The sequence below is a fragment of the Apteryx mantelli genome, chromosome 1 (assembly GCF_036417845.1).
Source record: "Apteryx mantelli isolate bAptMan1 chromosome 1, bAptMan1.hap1, whole genome shotgun sequence".
Classification (NCBI taxonomy): domain Eukaryota; kingdom Metazoa; phylum Chordata; class Aves; order Apterygiformes; family Apterygidae; genus Apteryx; species Apteryx mantelli.
In genome coordinates, this window is record NC_089978.1 from 21333009 (window position 1) to 21348685 (window position 15677).

At 42.1% G+C, this 15677-nt stretch overlaps 1 protein-coding gene across 2 annotated transcripts in view; it reads left to right on the top strand.

The window, feature by feature from the left end:
• The first annotated feature begins 446 nt into the window (after positions 1 to 446).
• IFT88 (intraflagellar transport 88) overlaps positions 447 to 15677 on the top strand; it is a 69889-nt gene continuing 54658 nt past the window's right edge. The window contains exons 1-8 of one of the 2 annotated variants that reach the window (XM_013962174.2): positions 447 to 518; positions 1561 to 1656; positions 4843 to 4905; positions 5625 to 5681; positions 7878 to 7931; positions 9012 to 9075; positions 9152 to 9221; positions 10255 to 10345. In XM_013962174.2, coding sequence (XP_013817628.1) covers positions 1567 to 1656; positions 4843 to 4905; positions 5625 to 5681; positions 7878 to 7931; positions 9012 to 9075; positions 9152 to 9221; positions 10255 to 10345 — 489 coding nt within the window. In that variant the 5' untranslated portion in view covers positions 447 to 518; positions 1561 to 1566. Of the gene's footprint in view, positions 519 to 1560; positions 1657 to 4842; positions 4906 to 5624; positions 5682 to 7877; positions 7932 to 9011; positions 9076 to 9151; positions 9222 to 10254; positions 10346 to 10371; positions 10387 to 15677 lie in introns of those variants that run through there. The other variant, XM_067290148.1, reaches the window with a different exon arrangement.

Sequence of the window (15677 nt, forward strand, 5' to 3'; positions counted from 1 at the left end):
TGGCTCAGTGATCTGCACTGCTTCATTCGAAAATCTGTCCGAAAAAGTTGAGAGTAGTGTTTCCTGTCTGCAAGGGGTCGTGGAGATTGTTGGATTTGTGCCAGTTGCTCCCTTTCGTCGGGCTTTTGGGAGGGCAGAATGTTGTGGCTGCTTAATTTTAGAAACTGGGTGAGGGCTGGCTTTTTTCGGCCCCAGGAGCAGCACGCCCGGCCGGAGGGGCTCGGGCGCGAGGAGCGCCTGGCACGCAGCATGGGGCGCTGAGCCAGCCTGCGGCGCGGACGCAACCCCCGCGCCCCCCATTTGCCGCCGAGCTCTCCCTGACGGCGGCGACGCCCACGCGAGGGCAAAGGCTTCGGGGGAAGCTCTGCGCATGCGCCAGGGCGGCGTGCATGCTCGGCAGAAGCCAAGCTCCCGTATCTTAGCAACCAGGCGCGGTGCATTAGGGGATCGCGTCGTCTGGTGTCCCCCTTGGCAACGCAGGCCGGGCCCGGGGCCGGGGCCGCGGCGCGGAAGAGGAGGTGGGCGACCGGCGGGCAGGCTGCGGCGCGGGGGGGAGGGCTCGGGTCCTAGTGTCGGCCCCCGGAGTCTCTTGCCGGGGCGCGGCGCGGCGGCCCTGGGGGCAGCTCCGCCGTCCGCTGCCTCGGACCCTGACCGAGGAAACCCGCAAAAAGGAGCGAGGCTGCCCTGCGCCGCGGGGCACCGCGGATGGCCCGGAGGGAGGCCCGAGGGGTGCCTCCTCCTGCTCGAGAGCGGCTAGCCCTTAGCGGGCTGTGTGTGGCCTAGCTCAGCATCACCGCCAAAGTGCGCGTATTTCGTACTGTAGATGGAATCGGATTGTTATGTTCTTAATTTTTCAGGAAGGTAGGTAGCCAGGAAAACAGACCTTACTAGTGTCTTCAGTGAGGAAAAGGCCGCAAGGTGAATGCAACCCTTATTAGACACCCCAAGTACCTCTGAAGAAAGATGTCGAAACCCAGGCTTCTTTAATTCCTTTTTTTTTTTAACTGCTTAAACTGAAATGACAGAATTATGTGAAGAATTCTGCATAAAGAGAATACTTGCATCCTTGTTGGTGTAGGGACACAGGTGAAGGAAGATTTGGTGCTAGAAGTGATATCTTTCATTAGACTACTATGGTTTGGTCTAATTAAAAAATAATAGCAAACTTCAGAATATGCAAGAATTTTCCCAAATCTGAATTATCTGAGAATGTAAAAGTACTATTCTGAATACTATAATTACTTGTAATGATCATTTGGTTTTAATGATAAGATGACTATGTCTGTTTAAAACTACTGTTAAAATTTTGTCGTGACAAAGGTGTAAGTCCGGACAGCCTGGTTCTATGGAATGGTGCCATTTAATATCATTGTGCTTTCAATAGAACCCTAATTTTTTGGGCTATTCATGTTTTCTTAATATCAAGGACAGCAGATATAAACTAAAATTAAATTTGAGCTCTTTTGAATTTGTAAACCTTATTATTATCTATATTTTACATTTTTAAGGCATACATAATAATACTGAGATAATATTGGGGATGTTTTAATGTTTTCACAGATAAAAATGATGCAGAATGTGCATCTGGCTACAGAGGCTGATGAGGATGATCTTTATTCTGGATACAATGATTATAATCCCACTTTTGACACAGAGGTAAAAAATATTTGCTGTTTCCCCCCTTCCTTGTGAATAGGATTAGTTTTTAAGTACAAGATAAGAATATGTAGGTACACTTATATACAAGTATACTGCTGCTTTGAAGTCAGTTTTTCTTCATTTAGCAAGAAATATATAAAGTTTCACAAGGATTTTTTTGAATATTTATTACTTCTCTGATACTTTTCTATCCCAACAAAGTATGTTTGTGCATCTCATGCCAGGTCTGATATGCTGTAAGGATTAGAATTTATGAAATATTACATCCTAGGTATTTGAAGGCAAAAGTTTGCTATGGTGTTTCCCAGATCATGTGCAAGTCTTCTGGTGCGAGAACCTATTTATTGGTCAATAGAACATTTACCTCTTATTGTGCTGCAGCTGAAGGAGACCAGAGAGTAGAGTGGAGTCCCTTTCCCCTCAGGTGTCTGTACAATCAATAAAGCATCTAGGATGACTTGCAGTAGCGCAGCAGACCACTTTCTGTTAACTGCTGGCGTTGTAGAATTATAGAATAAGACGGAGGTCATTTGGTCCAAACCCACAACCCCTTACTCTGCTATACACAAGGCCAGTGTTTCAAGACTTTATTTTTCTTGGCACCTTGTGTGAAATCCCAATGCCAGCAAAGTCCATAGGAGTTTCAGTGTGACCTCAGTAACATAAAATATCGTATTGTATTGGCATGACATAGATATTAATGTCAGTTAAAATTTAGAAGTAGTGCTAGTAATAAGCTTTTGGACAGAAATAAAAATTTTGCACATGCTAAATTTTATCTCTTAAGCTCTTCTTCGTCATAGTATTTTATTATTTTTCAGGGGATAATAAGTTTTTACATTTCCTCCTACTTGGAGGAATCCCATGGGTTAGGGCCCTGGAAGGAAGGAGGGTCCAGCAGAGCTGGTTAATATTCAAGGATCACTTCCTCCAAGCTCAAGATAGGTGCATTCATACGAGAAATAGGCAGGAGACCTTCATGGATGAGCAAGGAGCTCCTAGCAAAACTCAACCAGAAGAAGGAAGTCTACAGAAAGTGGAAGAAGGGACAGGCCACTTGGGAGGAATATAGGAACGTTGTCAGAGTATGTGGGGATGCAATGAGGAAGGCCAAGGCCCATTTGGAATTAAATCTGGCAAGGGATGTCAAGGACAACAAGAAGGGCTTCTGCAAATACAACAGTAGCAAAAGGAAGACTAGGGAAAATGTGGGGCCTTTGCTGAATGGGGTGGGTGCCCTGGTGAAGAAGGATGCAGAGAAGGCAGAGTTACTGAATGCCGCCTTTGCTTCAGTCTTTACTGCTCAGGCCAGCCCTCAGGAATCCCAGGCCCTGGAGACAAGAGAGAAAGTCTGGAGAAAGGGAGACTTTCCCTTGGTCAAGGAGGGTCAGGTTAGAGATCATTTAGGCAAACTTGACACCCACAAATCCATGGGCCCCCATGGGATGCACCCACGAGTGCCGAGCGAGCTGGCGGACGTTATTGCTAGGCCACTCTCCATCATCTTGGAAAGGTCATGGAGAACAGGAGAGGTGCCTGAGGACTGGAAGAAAACCAATGTCACCCCAGTCTTCAAAAAGGGCAAGAAGGAAGACCAAGGAAACTACAGGCCAGTCAGCCACACCTCCATCTCTGGAAAGGTGATGGAGCAGCTCATCCTGGAGGCCATCTCCAAGCATGTGGAGGACAAGAAAGTGATCAGGAGTAGTCAGCACAGCTTCACCAAGGGGAAATCATGCTTAACCAATCTGATAGCCTTCTCTGATGGAATGACTGGCTGGGTAGATGAGGGGAGAGCAGTGGATGTTGTCTACCTTGACTTCAGCAAGGCTTTCGACACTGTCTCCCATAACACCCTCATAGGCGAGCTCAGGAAGCGTGGGCTAGATGAGTGGACAGCGAGGCGGATTGAGAACTGCCTGAATGGCAGAGCTCCGAGGGTTGTGATCAGCAGTGCAGAGGCCTGTAGCTAGCGGTGTCCCCCAGAGGTCTGTACTGGCTCCAGCCCTGTTCAACTTCTTCATCAATGACCTGCATGAAGGGGCAGAGTGCACCCTCAGCAAGTTTGCTGACGATACCAAACTGGGAGGAGTGGCTGATACACGAGAGGGCTGTGCTGCCATTCAGAGAGACCTGGACAGGCTGGAGAGCTGAGTGGAGAGGAACCTCAAGAAGTTCAACAAAGACAAGTGCAGGGTCCTGCACCCAGGGAGGAATAACCCCATGCACCAGTACAGGTTGGGGGCTGACCTGCTGGAAAGCAGCTCTGCAGAGAAGGACCTGGGAGTGCTGGTGGACACCAAGTTAAGCATGAGGCAGCAATGTGCCCTTGTGGCCAAGAAGGCCAATGGTATCCTGGGGTGCATCAGGAAGAGTGTTGCCAGCAGGTCGAGGGAGGTGATCCTCCCCCTCTACTCAGCCCTGGTGAGGCCACATCTGGAGTACTGTGTCCAGTGCTGGGCTCCCCAGTACAGGAGAGACATGGCACTACTGCAGAGAGTCTGGTGGAGGGCTACAAAGATGATTAGGGGACTGGAGCATCTCTCTTATGAGGAAAGGCTGAGAGAGCTGGGCCTGTTTAGCCTGGAGAAGAGAAGGCTGAGAGGAGATCTTATCAATGTGTATAGGTATCTCAAGGGAGGGTGTCAAGAAGATGGGGCCAGACTCTTCTCAGTGGTGCCCAGCGAAAGGACAAGAGGCAACAGGCACAAACTGAAACACAGGCAGTTCCATCTGAACGTGAGGAAAAACTTCTTCACTGTGAGGGTGACAGAGCACTGGCACAGGTTGCCCAGGGAGGTTGTGGAGTCTCCTTCTCCGGAGATATTCAAAACCCGCCTGGACGTGATCCTGTGCAATGTGCTCTAGGTGACCCTGCTTGAGCAGGGGGGTTGGACTAGATGATCTCCAGAGGTCCCTTCCAACCTCAACCATTCTGTGATTCTGTGAAACTTAAAATATCAAAAGAGATAAGTAATGAATATATTATTAGGCCTATTTGCACTACAACCTATCATTCAGTAATCTTCAAGTCAAATATTTTTGAAGAATACTTATCTTTTACCTGTCTGTTTTCAATAATCCTAATATTTTGGAATTGTGACTTTGGAATTGTGGCTTTGGGTGCTGTTTTTTATGGGGGTACGGGGTTGTTGGTTTTATTTCTTCTTCTTTTTTTTTCAGAATTTAGAAAATGATGCAGCTTTTCAACAGGCAGTGAGAACAAGTCATGGCAGAAGACCCCCTGTAAGTACATTTTAAAATAAATTCAAATAGTGTAGAAGTTCTCTGGAGCTCTAGCTCTATTTTTGGTTCTGATACAAACTTCCCTTGAGCATTGCTCATCATCTTTTTTTTTTTGTCTACTGCTAACATGAAGATGCAAGCTTTATTTGTATGAAAAATAAGTAAAGTATTAGCAGAGCATCACTTCCATTAAGCTCTGGAGTTAGACTAGCAAGGAATTTTGTTACGAAAGTTATATTCTTGTTTGAGGGAATGAGTTAAAGGACGATTAAAGAGCAAAACGAGGTTCTGGAAGGACTTTCTGTTTAGTATTCTTTTCATAGCGGTGCTAGTCTTGACAGATAATCTTAATGATAAGGAGCTAGAAAGTCTGATTTACAAAAACATTTGTTGTTGTTCTGATTGTTTTTCCTCCATTTTCACATAAATTAATTTGCTTACATTCATTTTGCTGCAACTTAAATCTTACATAATTTTTCATAAGAAATATAAAGTTGGCGTGTGCACTTTACTTTGAATATATATTTTGTGTCCAAAGAACAGATGAAACTGTTCTGGTTAACGTTACTTATTCACAGAACAATGTGGTTACTCAATGATATTCCTTTCTATAACAATTTTTAAGCACTATTATTTCTATGAATTCACTTTATAATTATTAGTCTCTCTATGTAGTTTAATAACACATGTGAGTGCTCATTGTTTTTTATTTCACCCAGATGACAGCCAAAATTCCTGGTACATCAGCTTCAAGACATGTAGCTACTGCATTTGGGGTAAGCTTTTGTTCACTGTTATATTCTTAATGACAGTGAGGTGTTTGCCTTAAAAATGAGAACCGTTAAGCCTTTGCACAAAATGATCTCCTTTTATCTTAGCATTTTCCTCCAATAAATTACATTTATTGTTCACTTTTGTAAGTGTGCGACTCTGCTCTTGGTCAAGGCATGGTTACTGATGCTTTTTCTCCCAAATCATACTGTGAATCAACTTCTGTACTGCATAAGGCAATAGATTTCAAAATATTAAAACCTGATTTTCTTGCATGGGGAATTGGATGGATTCTTCATTAGTTCTTGAGAAAGTCTTCCGAATGTTAAGGTGAAATTAAGTCTTAAAAAAATATATGAGTTTTCAAATCACCTCTAATTTAATCAGAAAAAGTTTGTTATATTCTGTGGTATACTTAGCCAATATTGTAAGTCTTAAATAGCTAATATCTTGGCCTGGTTACATAACAAAGGTTATGTACTACTGCTGTATTCACTTTGTTATCCCTTATCCCAATAATTTTTGAACCTGTTAGCCTGCATCAATCAAATCTGATAGAAAGACAGTGCTCTCAAAGATGTGTATCTCCTACAGATTTTGATAGAGAGAGGAGAGAGATTTTTATCGACATGCTAGATGCTCACATGGTGTGAGCTTAACGTATCTTAGACATGCAAGAAGGCACACTGGACTTCTTGGTTCTACTGCTTGCAGCACCACGTCTTTATGTATTCTTCTTACTCTGTCTAGATGATATTAGTGTCACTGCAGTTTATTCTTAAATCTTGCATCCCACACCTTTGAAATAAGTCAAGTAATGATATTACCCGTATGAAATTATTTCACAGTACAATAAAATGTTCTGTAAGGAATTTTTTCCTACTGGTTACTTCTAATCTATTTAGTTGCTGGTTTTGTTGTATTACTTCTTTCCAGGATTTATTGCTTTAAGTATCTCTTATGCAAGTTAGTTGTGTAACAGTTTCAAAAAGAGGTAAATTCTGTCATAAGTCATTAAAGTGCATCCTTTATCCTGAACCTTCACTTGCCTGCTCTGAATATATTCCTTCTGAGACTGTTTTTTTTCTTAGCAGTTGTATCTGCAGATACTTAGTGCAGTACCAAGCCTTTGGGGGAGAAGAAAATTTATTGAAGGAGCAGTGCACTGGAAGGCAATCTGCCAATTGTCTCCACTTGGTATATACTTCAGTTCACAACATAGGCAATTGGCAGATTTGCTGGAAGAGCACACTCCTGATTTAACTAACCGGTAATGTGTGTGTCCAGACCTCAACAGTGCCTGTTCGCTCTGCAGATTTGCTTCTTCTGCTCTATGATACTTGCTAATGTAGATACAGCTTTAGTAGGATAAAGCTAAAACCATTCATGATATGTGGTGGATAGTACATAAAACATAGACCTCGGGGTGGGAATTAGAGGGTACATTTTTCATGGCCCAGAAGTGCTTTGCCAGTCTGCGTTGCATGTTTGTAGTAACCATTAGCATTTACAACTGAAGATCTGGCACATTTATTCCTTTGTGTTTTTAACACTGATATTGAAGAACAGTGTGTTTAGTGTGTCTGCTCATGGAGGAGATACCTGTAGGCAGCTACAGAGCATTTCCTTATTTATTGTAAAATAAAATCTGCAGGAAGGCATGACTTACAGCACTGAATCTGCCCCTGTAATTCATAGTTAGGTGCAAACTCCTTCATTTCATTTATAATGAGAATAATAGAGACTATCCAAAGTCTAATTAAAAATAGATGAATCTTAGTTTTTAATCTTGTGTCAGCTGTACTCAGACTCTTACTGCAGTATTTTTTGTGTGTAATTTACTTGTTATGGATTTTTTTTAAATAATAATTCAATCATTTAAACTATTAAAATTTAATACTTTCTATAATTTAATAGTGAAGAGTACTGCTGCCTCAGATGTTATAAAAAGCTTGCAAACAAAAATTGCATAAGTATATCTGCATAAAAATAGTATTTGTGAATTTGTGTTAACTGAAGTGCCTGAGAAATCTAAAAAAAATACAGAAAACACCTATACTGAGCATCTATAATGATGGGAATTTTACTATGAACTTCTGCAATCATAAGATTGGGCCTTAAAACTCAATGGTGAAAAGGCTTATAAACTTCTAATGCTTTGTGAATGCTAGTTTTAATTGAGTTACTTTTTGTTTTGGTAGTCAAAGGCAACATTAACTTCATCTATGGGAAGACCAATGACAGGAGCTATACAGGTGAAGGTTTTTAATATTTACATTTTATCTGGACTCAGAATGATGAAATTTTCTGACACTTATTGAGGTTTTTAATACAAATATTTAAAAATAATTGAAATGAAAATACAAATGATTTCTCTATTTTAATTTGTACTTTTTTTTTCAAAAATACTACTGTCAGAAAATGGGAGGGTTTTTTTCTGTGAATATTTTATTTGAGCACATGATTGGAGGTAGCACCACTGAAGTGCTCCTTAACATCTATTGACATGCAATGAATAACTTTTCTTTGAAATAGGAAGAGAGATTGATTCTGTTTTCCCTGGTTTTCTAATATACTTTAGTAAGAAACTGCAGCAATGTAGCAAAGATTTTTTTTTTTTCCTCTTAAACATGTTGGCTTAATGCCAAGTATGTCTATACCCACTATTTATTCCTCTGTATCAGCCCAGATGGGAGTCAGGATTTTTTAATAAGTTGTCATGTTGTGGTGTCAGATCCTCATGTGTTAGGAGGAATCATCTGGTAATAAGAACAAATTTCCAGCTTATTTGTGCCACTTTTGGCTTAGATCAGGTAAAACATTCTGATCCATAATTTCATGGGATTCTCAAACTTTACTGTCAGTAAAAAGAAAAAAACAACAACAAAATCTGATTTCCGAAACAATGTGACAGACAGTAAGCTGGAGCGCACTGCAGATTTCAAGACCAACCATTCCTAAGAAGAATGTGTAAAAATGAGAGAGAAATACAAAATACATGTTACCATTATTAGAAACAAAGCACAGTAACAATTACGTTTGCCTGTGGGGGAAAAAAAAGTTTGGAATTAAGTATTCTGAATGTATATAAGATTTACACAAAATAATAACTGTTCCTTTATATCAGTTATAGCTTCTGTATAATGTGAGCTCTGCTATTTTGTAGACAGTTATGATATGTACAATATTTGAGAAATATACTGGTCAATTTATCGAGGTGGTAACAACCTTTTCTTTGTATTTAAAGGTTTTGTAATATGCAACTGATGCCCTTACTGTTCACAATACATCCTTTTAGGAACTTTCTTTTAATATTTCTTTCTTTTTTCTTTAAGGATGGGGTTGCGCGACCAATGACTGCAGTTCATGCTGCAGGTTACACTAAAGCATCTATGAGAGGTACGGTTTGTAGAAATCGCCAGCTGCCACAGGAAGATGCTGTTTTACAATTTTCAGGACTCTGTTAATTTTGCAGGTTCTTTATTTGATCCTCTTGGACAAGCCAAGGGTCCTGCTCCTCCTCTGGAAATGAAAAATCAAGACAGGTATATAGATATATTTTTGTTTTGTTCAGTTGTGTTACATGATTTTAAAGTTTTAACAGCAAGAAAAAGCAATTTACAATAGAGTTTAATAACATACAGGCAGTTGTGAAGCCTTGCGGGGCCAAACTGTATTTTTGTGGGATAAGGCTACAGATATTTATGCACATAGTTAGCTGACTCCCCAGCGTAGTTGCATTGATTTTGAGGAGAATCTGATTTCCCTGACTTCTAGTTCTGACTGTAGCCCAGCAATCTGAATGCAGTTGTTGCCGCACAAATGTGGTGTTATAGAACAGGATTATGGAAGAGTGCTTGACAGGCGAGAAACACCATGATTCATGCAGTCCTATGGAAGGGACTTTAGGTAATTTGCCTGCTGTTTCTCCTTGTTCACTGTCTGACCTTAACACCTTCATAAAAAGTAGAACTGAGATTGTGAAAGTTTTACAGGCTGGTATAAACGTTGGGGAGTTGGCTGAGAAGAGATCCTCAGACTTCTCAAAAAAGTTATATTCCTCAAATTCAAGAGGAATAGGGAATACTACTGAAATGAATGGTTATTTAACTGAGGAAAAAAACCTAGGTGAATAACAACTTTTGATTAAAATCTACATATGCAAGCTATATTTTGAAGCTATACATGCAAGTTAAGTTTCTGTTAATTACTTTTAAAAAAATATTTCATTTCACTGGGTGCTTGACTTGAAAGTTTCACCATCCCATCTATTCATTCTGTCATTGCTTCTCTTCAGCAAACTGAGTCTGTGAAATGTGCATGTCTGTCTTTTTCTTATAAGAGGATTTATGTTCTCTTAAGTCTCTGTGCTTAAACTGAAAGTGTGAATATATCTTTGCAGGATCTTCTCTGTGTGTAGTTCTGCATTGTATTTTCTTTGACAGGAAAGCTGATTAGTTGCCATATGTTGTGATATATTACACTACTGTGTTATTTTATTAATACCAGCCTGCATAAAAATGTGTTGTTTGCAGTTACTAGTGTAAATCAATCTTTCTATTGTTACTTTTATTTTAGTCCAGAAGAAAAGATTAGGCAGCTAGAAAAAAAAGTGAACGAACTTGTTGAAGAAAGCTGCATTGCCAACAGCTCTGGAGACTTGAAATTGGTAATTTTTCTGGATTTCATTTTTCTTTTGGTATTGTTATGGTAAGTACAATTTGCATAGATAGATACTTAAACTGACTTTTCATTGAAATATTTCAAATGATTAAAGTCACCTTAATTTTAACTTTGTTATGACTCATCTTCTAATCCAGTCATGGCTTGTATTGCCAACAAAAGATAGGAATTGTTATTTCTTGTGTATATATTTGTCAGGATTTCAGTGTTACAAAGAATCCTCCCCCTTATTTCCCTTTGTCTCTTCGGATGGGTCTAATCCATTAGTCATACTGGCACAGATTGAAATGAAGCTAGTCTAACCTATGGAGTGGGGTACTCTTCTTCAATATCAGGCTTATAACTCACATCTTTGCTGCATTTGATCATCAAGCATGTAAGGATCTTGCCTGAGTTCCATCCTTTTCTCTTGGTATTGTTCATGGCTTTTCAATAATGTCATTTTCAGCCAGCGCTGGTACTCGGCACCAGATTCAATCTCCCTCAAGCCTCCTCCACAGTAGCCTTCCTTGTCATGGGCTGTTTGGTGTTGTAGCAGGTGGAAGTCACTTATATTGTTTCTCATGCACCATAAGGGTTTGGCGTCAAGATGGACTATTTCATCTTCCTTTAGTTCTTCAGAGAAGGGCACCTTCTGAGCTAAGCAAGCGTTAAAGGGGAAACACTGGTATCCTTCATAGGACAGTGGCAATAAAGCACATCAGCTTTGGATTGCTGTGCATCAAAATAGCCTCTAATTCTTCCTCCTTCTTAGGACCAGGCTTATGTTTTACTCCATGTGTTCTGGGCTGGCCAGCCTCAGCTCCTAAACTGCTGGAAGCAGAGAAGGGGCAATTGTTAGGACTAATGAGATATATTGGGATCCTGGGAATGCAGACTTCCTTTGTGCCCATCTCTTGCCCTTTCAAGGTGTGCCATCTCATTCAATAGGGAGGGGAAAAAAAGTAAACTAAAGCTGTTAGAGATGTCATTTCTGGCTCAGATGCTTAAGCTGCAAAATTTTTGAGATAGGAGAGCATTCCGAGGAGGTATCATTACAGTGCGAGAATGGGGAAAGCATCACTCCTGAGCATCTGCTGCTTGTTACTGTCAGGACACTGCGCGATGTTCTTTTGGTCTGATTAGGTTCTCATGTTATCTGAGGAGGCCAAACTTCAAGAGCTATTTCATGGCAAGGATTGCAAATGGTCTGGAAAGAGCCCTCCTACAAATCAGGCAAATGTTTGTCCATTGTACATAGTGTCTATATTTGTGAATCAAACCTGAGCCCAGGTTTGCAAATTGTTAACGTGGTTACTGACACAGTTCTGGCCCATGTGAAGTAGCACTTTGCAAAGTAGTTCCTAGGTATGGTTGAGGGTTGGTATGGGTAAGGAACTATTCCCAGTAGGCAGTTTTGATGTAGATGCCCTGTTGTGAAGGGTGAGAGAGCCATGTTGTGCTGGTGGGTAGTGGCTAAATAATAGGCTGTAATCTGTTTTGCTTATGTCTAGTATAGATATAATTAGTGAGTTCAAGCATGGTGATTTAGAACTCATTCAATTTTGAATTCATTGGAGCAGCCCTGCACTCAGGGACAGTGAGGCAGGTTTCTCTGGCCTCTCTTACCTTGAGGCAGGTTTCATGGAATTAGCTAGTGCCCTCCACACACAGTGAAGGCCTACTTAGTTCTTTTATGCTAGCTGTTTTCATGCACCTATGTGATGTCTCTTATCAGACTACATGTATAATGCTTACAGTCTTATCTATATTTGGTGCACTCCTTAAGAAGTAACCTTCTATTTACATGTTTGAGGCCTACTGGAGGTGAGATATTCTATGTTATGGTGGCAGGATCTATTCTTCCTTTGCAGGGAAATATCCAGAATTTTGTTAAGAAACATGCTGGTGCAGTTTTCTCCTCTCTCTAAGATTTGAAATTAGTGCATCAAGAATCAAGTTTTCATGTCAATGATTAATCCCTTGGGTAGTGTCAACATTCTCACATATGGAATAAGACATTTACCCTGTTAGCCTATGCCTGAAGGATCCCGGATGTCTTGAGGGGACTCTCTTTCAGGACTGGTAACATCCCGTATCCTTTTGCTTACTACTTAAAAGAATCACAGAATGGTTGAGGTTGGAAGGGACCTCTGGAGATCATCTAGTCCAACCCCCCTGCTCAAGCAGGGTCACCTAGAGCACATTGCACAGGATCACGTCCAGGCGGGTTTTGAATATCTCCGGAGAAGGAGACTCCACAACCTCTCTGGGCAACCTGTTCCAGTGCTCTGTCACCCTCACAGTGAAGAAGTTTTTCCTCACGTTCAGATGGAACTGCCTGTGTTTCAGTTTGTGCCTGTTGCCTCTTGTCCTTTCGCTGGGCACCACTGAGAAGAGTCTGGCCCCATCTTCTTGACACCCTCCCTTGAGATACCTATACACATTGATAGATCTCCTCTCAGCCTTCTCTTCTCCAGGCTAAACAGGCCCAGCTCTCTCAGCCTTTCCTCATAAGAGAGATGCTCCAGTCCCCTAATCATCTTTGTAGCCCTCCACCAGACTCTCTGCAGTAGTGCCATGTCTCTCCTGTACTGGGGAGCCCAGCACTGGACACAGTACTCCAGATGTGGCCTCACCAGGGCTGAGTAGAGGGGGAGGATCACCTCCCTCGACCTGCTGGCAACACTCTTCCTGATGCACCCCAGGATACCATTGGCCTTCTTGGCCACAAGGGCACATTGCTGCCTCATGCTTAACTTGGTGTCCACCAGCACTCCCAGGTCCTTCTCTGCAGAGCTGCTTTCCAGCAGGTCAGCCCCCAACCTGTACTGGTGCATGGGGTTATTCCTCCCTGGGTGCAGGACCCTGCACTTGTCTTTGTTGAACTTCTTGAGGTTCCTCTCCACCCAGCTCTCCAGCCTGTCCAGGTCTCTCTGAATGGCAGCACAGCCCTCTCGTGTATCAGCCACTCCTCCCAGTTTGGTATCGTCAGCAAACTTGCTGAGGGTGCACTCTGCCCCTTCATGCAGGTCATTGATGAAGAAGTTGAACAGGGCTGGAGCCAGTACAGACCTCTGGGGGACACCGCTAGCTACAGGCCTCTGCACTGCTGATCACAACCCTCGGAGCTCTGCCATTCAGGCAGTTCTCAATCCGCCTCGCTGTCCACTCATCTAGCCCACGCTTCCTGAGCTCGCCTATGAGGGTGTTATGGGAGACAGTGTCGAAAGCCTTGCTGAAGTCAAGGTAGACAACATCCACTGCTCTCCCCTCATCTACCCAGCCAGTCATTCCATCAGAGAAGGCTATCAGATTGGTTAAGCATGATTTCCCCTTGGTGAAGCTGTGCTGACTACTCCTGATCACTTTCTTGTCCTCCACATGCTTGGAGATGGCCTCCAGGATGAGCTGCTCCATCACCTTTCCAGAGATGGAGGTGTGGCTGACTGGCCTGTAGTTTCCTTGGTCTTCCTTCTTGCCCTTTTTGAAGACTGGGGTGACATTGGTTTTCTTCCAGTCCTCAGGCACCTCTCCTGTTCTCCATGACCTTTCCAAGATGATGGAGAGTGGCCTAGCAATAACGTCCGCCAGCTCGCTCGGCACTCGTGGGTGCATCCCATGGGGGCCCATGGATTTGTGGGTGTCAAGTTTGCCTAAATGATCTCTAACCTGACCCTCCTTGACCAAGGGAAAGTCTCCCTTTCTCCAGACTTTCTCTCTTGTCTCCAGGGCCTGGGATTCCTGAGGGCTGGCCTGAGCAGTAAAGACTGAAGCAAAGGCGGCATTCAGTAACTCTGCCTTCTCTGCATCCTTCTTCACCAGGGCACCCACCCCATTCAGCAAAGGCCCCACATTTTCCCTAGTCTTCCTTTTGCTACTGTTGTATTTGCAGAAGCCCTTCTTGTTGTCCTTGACATCCCTTGCCAGATTTAATTCCAAATGGGCCTTAGCCTTCCTCATCACATCCCCGCATACTCTGACAATGTTCCTATAGTCCTCCCCAGAAGAACTGCTGTATCTACTACTTTTGAGATGGGAGGTGTCCCGGATTTTGGTATGCATTCTCGTTTCTCTGGTCAAAAAGCCTGGTATATGCCTTTCTTCAGTTTGTGTAATCTCAGTGATCTTGGGCAAGTTAAGACACGATGGAACATTGATCATCTTGATTTCAGTAGTCTAGCCCAGACAGTCCTGGAATCAGGATGATTTTCTCCTGTCTGTGGACTCTATCTTTATTCTTGGGCCTACTAGGACAGCAATCTGGACTTCTGGTCTATCCCAATCATACTCCATTCCAATGATTGTTGGATTATCTGCTGAGCTAATAGCTGGATATCTCCTTTAGAGAGATGGATTTCACTTGATATGTCTTAGCCTAGCAGTCCACAGCATAGGGAGTTTGCTTCTTGGGAAGTTAACGAGAAGGTGCCTAGCAATGAAAATCTCAGTCCCAAAGTTGAACTTTACATCTGGTGCTTAAATTGAATGGGTCCACCCTTCAAGCTCCTAATGATCCTCTCATGTTGCACTTTTTATAATAAAATGTTGGGTGTTTTTTTTTTTCTGGTGCTGATAGATTTTTAGCCATTTATTATGTTATTTTAGGATAAGGTATCCCTACTGACCTGTTCTAACCTATTTCTCATGTAATGTCTGAGTTTCACCTTCACCAACTGATGAGCCAACTTGTTTTATTCATTTTTCTGAGCCTCATATATGCGTAGCTGAGGACATATTTTGTTTCTCACTGTCAAAGGTTTGTTTGTTTGTTTGTTTGTTTGTTTTTAATGTAGATTGGGCCAGACCCTTCTGAGTGTTCTCTAGGCTGTTGGTGTTAATCTGACAAATCCAAGAGAATATCTGTTTTCCTGCAGAGGATATTGAAGTTGTTAACGCATTGTTTTTTTTTAAAAAAAAAAAAAAAAAAAAAAAAAAGCCAGGTTGGAGTTGCCTTCTGTCATAAGGACTATCTTATCTTGAGAAATACTTCCATTCCTGTTAGCTTCTGAATGGCCACCTTGAGTGCTAGCCATTTCTTCTTCGACTATTTTGCCCTTGCAGGTCATCCAGGGCTGATGTGGCACTTACAGACCTGTAGCATTACTTGCAGGAAGGGTCTTGATACCAACCAGCAGAAGATTATGGTGAATCATAATCTTGGAGTCGCTCATACTGTGCGTGCCACCTCCCCTTATTTATTTATTTATTTTTAACTTATGTGCATTGTAAGATTAATAGGATAATCCTCCTAGGGTCTTAATTGATTATGACATTATATTTATATATATTTGTACAGTGTGAGTGTACAAATAACATTGTACAGCTAAGTACACTAG